The following is a 15385-nucleotide window of genomic DNA, read 5'->3' on the forward strand; positions in this document are numbered from 1 at the left end:
TGTCTGTTTGACGAGAAGTGTTTATATGTGGTCCGTATCCCAAAACAAGTTGCCTGACCTAGCGAACTAACCATCTAGATCATTTTAAATCTTAATGAGGCTCAAAACGCTCAAATCTGTATTGATTCCAATATATCAATAAACATTGTAATTATCGACCCATGTAGAAAATTATCTTGCAGTTATGACAGAAATGACACATTGAAGTCCATTTGTATTAACTTGCAATATTTTAATGAGAATAAGAGAAGAAATTTCAAGATACCTCTGTATAAAGCAACATTCTATGTCTATGATGAAAAATACTCAGAAAAAATATATCATGATATATGAGAATAAAGAAACAGATTTTTGCATGGTTTTTCCTGATGCTACTGATTTATGTTATGTTTTAAGTGAACTACATCCATGTACTTTACCCTTTGTTTTTTCCGAACCGTCTTTTCATATGTGATTTTACTTTGTCAAGAAAGCCATCGATTTCTATTTTTAACGACTTTCCCGCCCTTTTGCTTCCACGTTTGTCTTCCTCGTCCTCATCTTCTATGTCACTCGGCGATGGACTAGTTCCTCGAGGTGGCTTAGGAGAAGTAGGTTTACCTTTCATATCTCCTTTCTTCCCTCCTTTCTTCCCTGCCTTTTTGCTTCCAAGTTTATCGTCCTCATCTTTTATGTCACTCGGGGATGGACTAGTTCCTCGAGGTGGCTTAGGTGAAGCTGGTTTACCTTCCATATCTCCTTTCTTCCCTCCTTTCTTCCCTGCCTTTTTGCTACCACGGAGGACATTTAAAATGCGTAATAACAAACCTCTTTCTTCATGGTCCTCATCTTCTATGTCACTCGGCGATTGACTGGTTCCTCGAGGTGGCTTAGGTGAAGTTGGTTTACCTTCCATATCTCCTTTCTTCCCTCCTTTCTTCCCTGCCTTTTTGCTTCCAAGTTTATCGTCCTCATCTTCTATGTCACTCGGGGATGGACTAGTTCCTCGAGGTGGCTTAGGTGAAGCTGGTTTACCTTCCATATCTCCTTTCCTCCCTCCTTTCTTCCCTGCCTTTCTGCTTCCACGTTTATCGTCCTCATCATCTACGTCACTCGGCGATGGACTAGTTCCTCCACGTGGCTTAGGTGAAGCTGGTTTACCTTCCATATCTCCTTTCCTCCCTCCTTTCTTCCCTGCCTTTCTGCTTCCACGTTTATCGTCCTCATCATCTACGTCACTCGGCGATGGACTAGTTCCTCGAGGTGGCTTAGGTGAAGTTGGTTTACCTTCCGTATCTCCTTTCTTCCCTCCTTTCTTCCCTGCCTTTTTGGTACCACGGAGAATATTTAAAATGCGGAATAACAGACCTCTTTCTTCATTGTCCTCTTCTTCTATGTCGTTCGGCGATTGACTGGTTCCTCGAGGTGGCTTAGGTGAAATTGGTTTACCTTCCGTGTCTCCTTTCTTCCCTCCGTTCTTCCCTACCTTTTTGCTACCACGTTTATCGTTCTTATCTTCTATGTCACTCGGCGATGGACTGGTTCCTCCACGTGGCTTAGGCGAAGTAGATTTACCTTCCCCTCTTCCTTTCTTTACAACTGAGCCATTAGGTGGGTTTGATGGGGATGGTGACGGAGATGGCTCGAGTCCTATCAAATCATGTACCAATTCGTTGTGAGTACTTGTGCCGTAGTCTGAAGATACAGCAAAATAAAAGAAAATCGAGAAATGAGTATGTATTTCATAGGAGACAATATGAGAACTAATTATCAACAATCATCTTTCAAAATTTGGAAAGTTGTCAGAATTATTCCCGAATGGATCAGTTAATCTACGAAAGCAATGCCATTTTAAAAGTATCATCTCAAATATTAACGCAGAATCACTTTAAAATCGAGGAAAAGTGAGTTTGAACATTATAATCAGTTAAAAGACCTAACTGTTCGCGAATAAAATGAAGAAAACTACAGACATGAATTATATGTATACGTATGACGGATGTGTATGGGAATACTAAAAACAAATACTTTCTAAAATCAGTTTGGACCGTACTCTATAAGCTTCTACCAGTATAAATATGTCGACAATTATTGAGGAGTCGATACAACAAACGGAAACATTGGGCTAAGAAATTGGGAAGATTTAAAGATGTTGACGTCTGAACGAATATTTTTCCTTTTTTATTTTGTATTTCAAACCTATTTGAATTTTTCTTGATGAAAATATTCATCTTAATGACTGAATCCACTTCATTTACGACTCTAATAAATTGTTTGATTGAGATATTCGATATTAAAATTCAAAAATATCCGACATACCTTTTAAAACACCGACCACAAAATTGTCTTGAAATTTAAGAAGATGAGCCATCTCGACTACGGCGGCTTCCAGGAGAACCAGCGTCTGTCCAGCCAATTGCTTCGTCACTTTTTCGTCTGCAATGGACAATTGTAGAATTTGATCGTAACATCTTTTGGCTTAGTGAGCTAGAAAATGTGTGGGTTTGCTACAGATTATTGCAGAGTTGAAAACTATTTGTAAACAGAACATTTATGGTACAGTGAATGAATTAATATTGTTTTTAAAATCATCATAAACATAAACCTGTGCGAGTAATATCATTAGATAACATGGACATACCGGGAAGGCTCTTGAAGTCGGTGAGGTCGACGGCAAACTGCAGTCCGGATACTTGGCAAACGTAGATCTGGCGGAAAACCTCGTTAAGAAACTCCCTTGTGTCTGTGATCTCGTTGAAGTCTGTTTTATAGGCATCTGTGTCGAAGATAATATTCACATTTCTAAGAAACATATTTACATTCATAATCCTCTACTGTTATTTTAGTATATGCCGGTTTTGACCACAGGCACTAGAGTTTAGCCATTAGAAACATGAAGATATTTAAAATTTAATGAATACTGAAATAAGCGCTAATTCAAACCGACTGGTCTGGGGAAAAAAGCAGATCGGGTTTCGGACCGACCAGTCCTTTTTCCTAAAAGCTTGTGCCCTCAAATGTGTCATCATTATTTGTGTACAAGTCTTTTTCAAACGTGTCACCAATACTTGTGTATTTTTTCCAATGCGTCATCAAAGTAAATCCTACAGTATTGTGAATGACGATATTAAAAATCGTTTAACGAAACTTCTGAATACGATTATTTTTTGTCAATAGAAATATTTAATCAAAATCCAAACTTTGTCGATATATTCGCTTGGATATGACGCGGATGTGTTATCCTTGCGCGCTTCAAGCTGAGAGTTGTACCATGTGGTATTTTGAGAGCAAACAGTCTCATTTCATTAAACATAGTAGATATAACACAATAGACAATACTGAACTAAATTCTTTTCATTCCAATTTATATTCATTATTTGCTGATAATGTACTGATTATATACGTATACGTTTCTGATTATAAACTGATAACGTACTGATTTTTTAATAATGTGCTGATTAATTACCGATAATGTACTGATTATTAACTGACATATACTGGTTAAATAATAATACTGTTCAGATTAGATACTGATGATGTACTTATGTACTGATAATGTACTGATTATGTACTGATAATGCACATAAATATAACGATAATATACTAGTGTAATGGAATTCATATATAATGCAAGCATATTATTCTGATAATGATACTAAAATGCACGTAATTTACTGATTATGTACTGGTAATGTACTGATAATATACTGATAATGTACTGAGAATATACTGGTTATGTACTGATTATATACTGGTTATGTACTTAAATATTTATTGATAATGATAATGTACTGATAATTTACTAGTAATGAACTGATAATATACTGATAATGTACTGAGAATATACTGGTTATGTACTGATAATATACTGGTTATGTACTGAAATATTTATTGATAATGATAATGTACTGATAATTTACTGGTAATGAACTGATAATATACTGATAATGTACTGATGATATACTGAAAGTGTACTGATGATATACTAGTAATGTACTGAAAATATACTGATAATGATAATATACTGATACAATACTGATTTTATATTGATATTATACTGATTGTTTGTTCTGATAATATACTGATTATGATGTACAGATTATGTACTAATACTGGTTAGATTAAATACTGATAATGTACTGATTTTATATTGATATTGTACTGATTATCTGTTCTGATAATATACTGATTATATACTGATGATGTACTGATTATGTACTAATACTGGTTAGATTATATACTGATAATGTACTGATGATATAGTGATAATGCACTTTCATATGATAATAATGTACTTGTTTGCTGGAATGTATTGATAATGCATAAATAATGCAAGTTTGTTATACTGATAATTTACCGAAATGTAAGTAGTCCTGATAATGTGCCGATAATGCATTGATGAGATGCCAGTAATGTACTTGTTATATACTATATTATACTGGTACTATATTGATAACATACTGGTAAGGAACTGATAATATACTGGTAAGGAACTGATAATATACTGGTAATATTCCGGTAATGCACTGATGCTATACTGGTAATATTCCGGTAATGTACTGATGCTATACTGGTAACATTCCGGTAATGTACTGATGCTATACTGGTAATGTACTGCTATTATACTGGTACCGACTGATAATATACTGGTAATGTACTCATAATTTGCTGGTTATGTACTGATAATATACTGGTAATGTACTAATGATATACTGAACGTGTAATGATAATGTACTGATAATATACTGGTAATGAACTGATAATATGCTGGTAATATTCCGGTAATGTACTGATGCTATACTGGTAATGTACTGATACTATACTGGTTATATACTGATGATATACTGGTAATGTACTGCTATTATACTGGTACCGACTGATAATATACTGGTAATGTACTCATAATTTACTGGTTATGTACTGATGATATACTCGTACTGTACTGATAATAAACTGGTTATGTACTGATAATTTACTGGTAATGTACCGGTAATGTATTGCTATTATTCTGGTAATGTACTGATGATATACTGGTAATGTACTGATAATAAACTGGTTATGTACTGATACTGTAATAAACTGGTTATGTACTAATACTGTATGTAATACTCGTTATTTACTAATAGTATACTGGTTATGTACTGATAATATACTGGTTATTTACTAATAATATACTGGTGATGTACTGATAATATACAGATACAAGTGTTGTATACATCGCACGATATAACGGCACATAAGGTTAAGTGAATGAACAGAAAGGAATGCTACATTAAGAATATGTATGAAACGAACCTTCTACACACTGGTCAAGGAATGTCCAGTCATCTATGTCGTCGACGATGTCTAAAATGTAAAAACGTTAATAAATTAATGACGTGAAATACCTTTTATTCTAAATTAAAATGCACTTTGCATATCGATTCCTTGTTGCCTCTATTTACTTTTCTTGCATGAATGAACATGATTCCGCAAACTTCCCTGAACAATTTGATAAATGCAATGCTGAGATAGGTCTAACTGTTTAAATAAACTGTTCCAACAGATGTTCAAGTTGAAATATTACCATTAATATTCAGATTGAAAACCTATGTGTAGAACGATCATCAGAAAATATCCTGAGAGCACTCAACTTATGTTTTATGGAGGTTTAAAAAAAAAAAAATAGTTTGCGTGGCCTTGCAAAACGTCTTTCATATTTAAGTATTAGTGATATCAAAGTTACACGAATTTCGATTTCATATAAAGTTAATCTTTTAAGATATTTTAACAAGCTTCTTACAAACTACGATTACACATCGTGACGACTTTCAATATATCATGTGACATGAAAACGAATGTTTGGTTACATCCTTTAACCAAGATATTTTTCAAACCTTCTTGCTGGCTTGAAATCTAACATTTTAAGTTTTTGACTCCAAACACTCTTTTATGCATCTTCAGAATCCCGGATTCTCCGCTATAGATTTTCATAACTTCTTTACACCCTTTAAACATACAATGATAAAACTGAAAGCTCGTGGTAAGCGATTTGATAGGTAGCAGATATGATAAAAACATGCCTATCGTTAGGCTGATTACTGTTCATTAAAGATTGCAAAAAGGAGCGACACCAGACTGCAAGGCCGTTCCATTTTACTGTTACGCGTCCTCGAGATTCTGTTAGTGTACATCAAAGGATCAGACAAGTCTACTTGTTTCATGTACAAGATGGCGCGTACAAAGTCTGCAATGCAATGGTGTCATGGCATATTCTAAGAGAGTTAGAGAAGATCGAAAACAAGGATGTTTTTTCACGACGTCACAATGCAACTTGAAGGTTATAACGCCATAAAGTATTAGCGTTATTATGAATGTGTCGACAGTTATTGATGTGTCAATAGAGAAATCGGGATACATTGCAATTCACTTATTGTATAGTTAATGCAATCGATACGGTAGTCTAGTAGTAGGACGCCGGGCTCGTGACCGAAGGGTTGCGGGTTCGAGTCACGGCACGGCACTGTGTTCCAGTCTACTCAGCTGTAAATGAGTACGTGGTTGGGCAGTGCTAGAATGTTGAATGCTAGCTGTTAGCTCCGAAATGGCAGCTCCGGCTATATGCTCCCCAGAGAGTTGATAAAGTAACCACGGATAATAATTTGTGAACCGCTTTGAGACGACCTTCGAACTAGGTTGTGATGAAGCGGTATATAGGAACCTCGAATTACTATTGCTATCATTATTATATTCCCGTAACAGCATTGAGTCACCTAAATGGTTGCCACATCCTATTTGAGACGGGAGAAACGCGCCAAATTGATGCTGGTTCAATTGCGTTCATAGTACTTTGAACTCAATTTCATCTAGAAGTGTTCGTATACGGATTTGCAGCGGAAATGTAGATACTGCGACACTGATAACTTGGTACCTATTGATAAATACATGAAAATACTTAACTAATCTTACACTATATAAGATATGAGTACATCAGAATGTACTTGAGTGTACACGTTTACTATTTACATGGTATGCATCTTACCTGGCAGTTTGTTAACATCCATCTCGACATCAAAAAATATTGATTCGATTTGTGCTGATAATGATTCAAACTCTGGTTTGAGGATCATCGATTCATCCAGGATACCTATAAAAAAAGTACGTAAACCTTTAATTTTTTCTTTACTAAACTTTATTGTTATACGTGTTAGTTATTGACTCAAGAAGCAGCATGATCTTTTTTTCCAGAATCCTGATCTGTTTGAAATCTGTCAATGTTGCAGTGTTGCAAGTATATGTAAATTAAAAAATGAACAATATTCATTCGAGAAACATTACTTATATATATAAGAACTTATACTTTGCTAACAGAATGTATAATAATATATACACGAACACGTACCGTTAAGTTCAGCAATTTGTTTGGCCAGACCCAAAGCATCGGTAAAGTCATCATTCAGTCGCTTAGTTTTGTCACGGATTTCCTGCACTGTTACACCTTGCAGCTCTGCAATGTGGAGAGTATATGAAAACGGTATCGGGTATACATGTATTATAGGGTAATCAGTGAAAAAACGGGCACCCTGTAAGCTAGTTTACTATCTATATATAACGGGATAACGTTATACGTCTTTGAATACGATACTGAAACGAGAATGACCCAGACAACTTAACATTTGCTTGCTATTTAACTTGATGGGCGAATGGCAACTACAAAAACTAGCTTGATATTTACCTTGATGAGAGAATGACACCTAAACACTAACCAACTGTTGAACTTGATGAAAGAATGACAACTAAACCCTAGCCAACTGTTTGACTTGATGAGAGAATGTCAACAAAACAATAGCCAACTGTTTAACTTGATGAGAGAATGACAACTAAACAGCTTGTTGTTTAACCTGATGAGAGAATGACAACTAAACACTAGCTAGTTGTTTAACTTAATGATAGAATGACAACTGAACAGCTTGTTGTTTAACTTGATGAGAGAATGGCAACTAAACAATAGCCAACTGTTTAACTTGATGAGAGAATGACAACTAAACACTAGCTTGTTGTTTAACTTAATGATAGAATGACAACTGAACAGCTTGTTGTTTAACCTGATGAGAGAATGACAACTAAACACTAGCTTGTTGTTTAACTTGATGATAGAATGGCAACTGAACAGCTTGTTGTTTAACCTGATGAGAGAATGACAACTAAACACTTGCTTGTTGTTTAACTTGATGATAGAATGACAACTGAACAGCTTGTTGTTTAACCTGATGAGAGAATGACAACTAAACACTAGCATGTTGTTTAACTTGATGAGAGAATGGCAACTAAACAATAGCCAACTGTTTAACTTGATGAGAGAATTGCAACTAAACAATAGCCAGCTGTTTAACTTGGTGAGAGAAAGGCAACTAAACAGCTTGTTTTTTAACGTGATGAGAGAATGGCAACTAAACACTAGCTTGCTGTTTGACTTGATGAAAGAATGACAACTAAAAAGCTTGTTGTTTAACTTGATGAGAGAATGACAACTAAACAGCTTGTTGTTTAACGTGTTGAGAGAATGACAACTAAACAGCTTGTTGTTTAACGTGTTGAGAGAATGACAACTAAACAGCTTGTTGTTTAACTTGATGAGAGAACGACAACTAAACAGCTTGTTGTTTAACGTGACGAGAGAATGGCAACTAAACACTAGCCAACTGTTTAACTAGGTGAGAGAATGGTAATTAAACAGTTTGTTGATTAACGTGATGAGAGAATGACATCTAAACAGCTTGATATTTAACGTGATGAGAGAATGGCAACTAAACACTAGCTTGCTGTTTAACTTGATGAGAGAATGACAACTAAACAGCTTGATATTTAACGTGATGAGAGAATGTCAACTTAACACTAGCTTGCTCATTAATAGTTAGAGTTTTTGGCAGTGATACGGGTATCCTTCAAATATGTTGAATTTCCAGAGGTCACAAAAATTGAATATTACCTTTTTCTAATCTTGCTTTATCTGCAACTAGTTCCAAAGCGTGTTTCAGTTGCTGCAATATAAAAAACCAAAAGACGTCTAAAGTTGTTGATGCGATATAATGAAAACCAATCATAGAAATAGAGGTTTTCGAAAGGACAATGTTTGATTATCATGTTCATCTATCTCGAGTTAGTTAATAAAGACACGAGGTTTACACCATGGAAGATGACGTCACAAAGCAATGATACTTAAACGTCATAATAAGAATACTGACTAACGAAATCGCGTCGAGAGTATTACCCACTAGTGGGTAACCAAAATGTTATCTTACGCCTAGAAGGTTTATCCAATGAGTCGGGAGTGAGAAAACCTGTGGTGGTTGTGGGAGAAAATGTAATCAGGGCGTCACAAGATATGTTTATTCGTGCAATATATATGTGTATCATTAACACGCGATTAGACGGTATCATATGCGAACGTTACAAGGAGCACAGGCAGCTGCATTTCTGTCAATGTGGTCGGGAGCTCGGTAGAAGTATATATATATATATATAAATAAAAGACAAGAGTTTCTTCGACTTCCCTAGCGCTTTCTCCTCTTTCTCCTCTGTAGATGCTCACCAGGGGAATTCCCCTTGGTACAGGCTCTAAATTGGTACGCAGCTACTAAATTCACATTCTTATTCATTTGAGATGTAACACAGCATTTGATTGGTCAATCGAAATAATTTGCGATGGCACCACCACAATGTATCGTCCGCAAATTTCTCATTTGCATATGACGTCATTGACACCGAGAGACCCCGCGTCGATAGTAAAACTCAATTTGCGACAGTAATCGCGATAAACCGCCGAAAATTTCAAAGTATGTAATTAATGGTTATTCCCTTGTTATATTGATAGAAATTTGAACTCCTGTTCTAGAAGCTAACATATAACTATGCGTCATTTTAACGACGGTGTCTTACAAATAACATCCTATAATATATCAAGCTTTTCATGAATGGACTTCATCGTCAAAAAATATTATTATGGAAAACAGAGCATAACGGCTGTAAGGAAACTTGCAAGTGAATTTTGGGAGAGTTATCTCCCTTAGACTGCTGACCGAGCCGATAACATTGATGTGACATCTGGGCACGGTCTCTTTACATCAAGATCTCAACAAGATAACACGTGCGTGCTTTTCCTCCACATTGTACCTGATTTTGGGAACTGAGAGTAGCTCCATACTCCATGTAGTGACGGTGAGTACACACCAAAATTACAACACCTTTATGAAAGTACGCTTATGCCTCGATCTGACAGCGAAACGTTTCGACGGAATATTAATCCTCAAAATAAGCTAAAATTTAACAAAGGCGTGTTTTGCTTTCTGAAAAGAATAATCACTGTTTAAGTAATTTGAATTATTTATATAATCCGTGTAGAAGTACGCATTTCCGGATTCAAAATCGATTATAACATAAGATGTTCATTGTTTTACTTGGCTGCTATTTGGAAGCATTCCAGAATGTTCTTTCTTAACGCAGCCCAGACCAGGTAACACGGTCAATTTTCGTAAAGGAAAGTCAATCTTGCTACTTGACCAGGCCAAACAATTAGATACAATGCATCATAATAATCTTTTACCTGTACAGTACAAATTGTCCTTTTAACTGTATTTATTCAACGAATTTGATGTCATTTAGTCGTTGCTTCGTGTGTATATATTGCTATTTCAACGTGAATCAACGATAACAATGTGCTAACTGTTCCCGTTATTACACCAAATCAGTCAGTTGGCCTTACTTACTGTAACCTGAGGGCTTATAAACTCACGACATTGTTATTACCTGCTAAAAGCCGTTCCATTCTCAAATCAATTCAAAAGGGATATACTTTAATTCCACCGTTCAATCACAGTGACTGAAACGGCCAATTTGCAGTGTAAATAGTTTCAGTTGAAGGATAATAAACTGGTTTTTCTACCTTTCTTTTTGTTTGCTAATAATAGCAATGGACATATGTAACAGGTTTGAAATCGCCACTACACAGGACCACAAGGTAACACCCGCTCAAGAACTAATTATATACCATTTACAGGAGAGTATACACACCGGGTACTACCGGGTACGTCGATTCCGTCGGGGAACATAATTATGTACATACGACGGAGAACACCTTTAAATTCCTGTGGACAGCTACTCTTACATTTAGGTAGACATGTACCTACGGTATATGCTGTCCATTGTAATTTAAAAGCTGTTCCTCGTCAAATGTACATATGTTCCATGGCGGAATCGACATTTCCGGTACTGTAGTGCCTGATGGATAGAGCTTAAACATGATAATAGCTATATATCATAACTACAATCCTCCTTCTTGTGTTATTTACAATCCGAACATGAATGTGAAAGTCACATTTTAGCGCTACTTATGCTATCACCGAAAGATTAACAAGGGTTAAACCAATTTAATATAGCTTGCAGGTAACCGTTGAATACTTTAATTTATGCTATTCTGACATTGCTGACGTCATATAACCGCAATGTTTCTGGCTGTATTTGTAATTCTAACTTCTGAATAGTTAACGTTGCTCGGCGATGAAATTACTGCGCAGTTTTGTGTTTCGTGCAAAGTTATTTTGCTTTTATCAGAAGCTAATAAATAATCTTTAGATCAATGTTTAGTCTTTCTTTCGGATTAAATCATGAGGGATGTTCATGTTTTTGTTTTATATGGTTATACGGTATATACCGAAAACTGTGTGCACTTTGCACACTGTGTGCAGTACACATTTTTTGTGCAAACCGTTTTTTGAGGTCACAAAAGTGCAGGTTTTTTTCGGTCACAATAGAGCACACAGTTCTTTCGGTATATGCCGTGAAACCCCTAAAATAATACTGCTTATTCCTGAAATATATGATTTTCTGACGACACGCTTTGAATAACAGTCACATGGGGCAGCTTAATCTTCATTGCACATCGTTGCAGAATACTTTAATATATATGGCGTCTATGGGTTCCAAGTCATGTTGGAAATCGAAGAAGCGATTTGGTCGACAAAGCTGCAAAAAACCAGCACTAAACCTGCAAATAAACAACATCTTATCCTGATTCTAAACCTGATGTTACCAGTTGAATCAAACGTAACTGGCAGTGAAGACTGTCGGATAATATTAGCAATATTTCTATTGCATTTCAACCCCTATCAGAGAAGACCGTAGCAAGGGGGTCGTCCTTTTACGCATGCGTACTTACTTCGGCGAGAGGATCAGCCCTTTTGCCATTCGTGTAACGAACATATGACTGTTGGTCGAATATGCCAATTATAGCCAAATTCGAGACAAAGCATTCGACGATCCTGTATATTGTTGCATACACTTAATTTGTCAAAGAGTTTCAAATATCTGTGTAAAATTGGCCTATACCATCAATTTGGAAATTTGGAAAACACTTGTTATAATAAAATCTGACCATTTTGCTGCGTACTAATGTATACAAATTTTAAATTTTACCATTCAAGTCACTTTGTTAGTGTATCAAGTTTTGTAACCATCGGGAACCGTCGGCATTTCCGTTCGTTCACGGAAAATGCCGATGGTTCCCGATAGGTTTGGAGTTGTCCCTAGTTATGAACTACCAGGCCCGCTATGACTTCGGCGTTGCTGGACCGTTAAACAATTAAATTGCTAACTGACGTCATGCATTTTATTTTAGAGTCAGTTTTTCATTGAAATAAGATCTCAGAATATGATATATTTTCGTACATAGTAAAAGACATTTAACACATTAATAGTCTATCGTAAACTTTGTGTTTGTTCATCGATGATAAATTTTAGGCAGCTGTACCGATATTTGTGAAAAATGGAGGCTGATTTTATTTTTTTATTTTAAAAAAGAAAATCTTATACTCAAAATTTCGGCTCCCGTTATTATGAAAGTATATGTGAACATTAGTACTACATAATAAAGGGTAGTACATGACCAGTTACACAGGAAATAACTTGTGTACACGGAATGGTTAGATTGCAGACGTCATGAAGACAAAATTCAAATCATGAATATTATGATAAGTCAAATATAATATACATTTGTGTACTTACACTTTTACTGTTGGCCAGACTCCCGATGACCAGCCCGAAAAGGAGAAGAAATGTACACACACCCTTCATGATGATAGCATGGGATCCGATGGTCAGTTTTGGAGGACGGTCAAGCTTTTATACCGGTCACTGCGACAAGCGTGACTCTAAAAAGATTTATTTAGATATATCTCAAAGTGTATTTGTGTACTGGATAGTTAGATTGCTTAACACATTGCGAGACGGATTTCTATAAGACGGCTTTTACTATTAGACCATTGGTCAATACAACGGACTATTAACAAACCCTGCCGGTCAAGGTTGGTAGCCACAGGTAATTGGTAAAAGAATTGTCAACTATTACTTTCACCTGTGCACATATAAAAGTTGTGTCCACAAATAAAATTAAGCGATATATTCAAAGTCACTCTTTTGCCGTTTAAATAGAAATCGTGTTTTTGAAATATTGTTGATGACAACAGAAACGTTTACCTATTCAGGGTGTCTTTTATTGGTATGTAAACTGTTGTTATTTTCGCACCGATTTGCCCAGCGTCAACGCGCTAGTATGGGTTAGATTCAATATTAGTTTTACATATTCCAGGGGTGTAGAGAGCGAAAGTGAGCGTAACCCCTGGATATCGAGGATGACGAGCTAACGGCTATACAATGAATGCTCATCTTGTTAAATCTGTATGTTTGTCATATTTGTGTATGGCTGTTATTTTTTTGCGTTGTATTGGTGTTTATCTATCATAGTTTTCTCGTGTTTTCTATTATGATTGGATCAACATATTGTGTTGGACTGTATCGTGATATACTCACAGGGCTGACTTATATCATCTATCAATTTCTAATTTTATTCCACTTAAGCTAACTTACCCTTTTTCATTTTTCAATGAAGATTGTATCCTTTGTGCTGTAATACACAAAACATTCTAAAACTTACAGTATTTACTTATTAAAGCTATAACTAAACTTTACAAAATCCTCCATATAGTCATTATGAAGCAGACTTCTTAATGCATTTATGTGTATGAAGATTCTATCGTACCATAGCCATTGTGCTGTGATGAGTATGGTATCGTGGAATGTATAATAACATGGCACAGGGTACGGGGTACGGGGTACAAGGTAAACTGAAACAGTCATCTTTGTGAATCTTTGTTGTGTATCATAGCAAACTAGTTTGTCTGCATAGGGACACACTTTCACATATAGTATCCATCAATGCTTCAATACTCTGCAGTGATACAAAATACGTAAAACAGTTCGAACAAAGTTATATTTGAACAGTATTTACTATTTACATCGTAAAGCTATGACATCTGTATAAAATCCGGAAACATATACTGTGTTTACTTTTAAAGTAGATATGTGTATCAAGATAAATATCGTATCGAATGTACAGGTAACGGGGTACAGGGTACAGATACTGGGTACAGGCTACAGGCTACAGGCTACAGGGTACATGAACAGAGTACGAGGTACAGGGTACAGGGTAAAGCGTAGACTGAAATAATTTATTGAATCGTTCAAGACTTTGTTGTGTATTGTAGCAAACCATTTTGTTTGTCTGCAAAGGGAAATACCTTCACAATTCGGGTATTATCAATCAATTCTTAAATAAATTCGATTTGTGAGTTCACTTATTCCTTTTTATACACCAGAAATAATGTTATCCACTTTGCAGTGATACAAAATACGTACAACAGCTCGAACATAGATATATTTGAACTGTAATTACTTTTGACATCGTAAAGTTATAACATCTCTGTAAAATATCTGAACACGTGTATTGCGAAACTTAATTTTAAAACAGATATGTGTATCGAAATACACATCGTATTGAATGTATTGTGCTGTGAAAGTACAGGGAACGGGATACAGGGTACGGGGTACAGGATACGGGGTACAAGGTACAGGGTACGGGGTACAGGATACGGGGTACAAGATACAGGGTACGGGGTACAGGATACGGGGTACAAGGTACAGGGTACGGGGTACAGGATACGGGGTACAAGGTACAGGGTACGGGGTACGGGGTACATGGTACCGGGTACAAAGTACAGGGTACAGTATTTTCTGAACCGCTCTCGTACAGCACCTGGCAGGGTCTGTGGAGATTGTGTGTGATAAGGGGAGATAACTCTTAGCTATGGTATTGGAAAAGGACGACAACTCAGGATCTGGTAATAAGGCACAACAACACCAAATATCTTTGTACTCTGATAAACAGATTTATTCATTATCAAATTAATCCCATTATCAGAGATAACAAACAATCAAAAATTCAGTTCACATTGTTTTAATATTCTTTCAACAATTATGAATAACCCTATACAAAAGCAAATAAACTGTGATAAATATGTTGTCTTTATGCTATGTT

The 15385-nt window shown here is 35.9% G+C and overlaps 1 protein-coding gene across 3 annotated transcripts; it reads right to left on the reverse strand.

Annotated features, from left to right (window-relative positions):
- Positions 1–215: 215 nt before the first annotated feature.
- On the reverse strand, positions 216–13122 carry LOC110443837 (ABC transporter F family member 4-like). 3 transcript variants are annotated; one of them, XM_021488262.1, is made up of 9 exons: positions 13018–13122; positions 8948–8999; positions 7361–7465; positions 7001–7105; positions 5275–5325; positions 2621–2755; positions 2299–2415; positions 1178–1674; positions 216–763 (listed from the first exon to the last, which is right to left on the reverse strand). In XM_021488262.1, exons 1-9 carry the CDS (start codon positions 13084–13086, stop codon positions 416–418), a joined length of 1479 nt encoding a protein of 492 aa, XP_021343937.1. In that variant the 5' UTR covers positions 13087–13122; the 3' UTR covers positions 216–415. The 3 variants fall into 3 exon arrangements, with proteins under 3 accessions (XP_021343937.1, XP_021343936.1, XP_021343935.1); XM_021488261.1 differs by having other exon boundaries at positions 926–1674; XM_021488260.1 differs by having other exon boundaries at positions 216–1674; positions 13018–13121.
- Between the last annotated feature and the right edge of the window lie 2263 nt (positions 13123–15385).

The sequence above is a fragment of the Mizuhopecten yessoensis genome, unplaced genomic scaffold (assembly GCF_002113885.1).
Source record: "Mizuhopecten yessoensis strain PY_sf001 unplaced genomic scaffold, ASM211388v2 scaffold716361, whole genome shotgun sequence".
Lineage (NCBI taxonomy): Eukaryota > Metazoa > Mollusca > Bivalvia > Pectinida > Pectinidae > Mizuhopecten > Mizuhopecten yessoensis.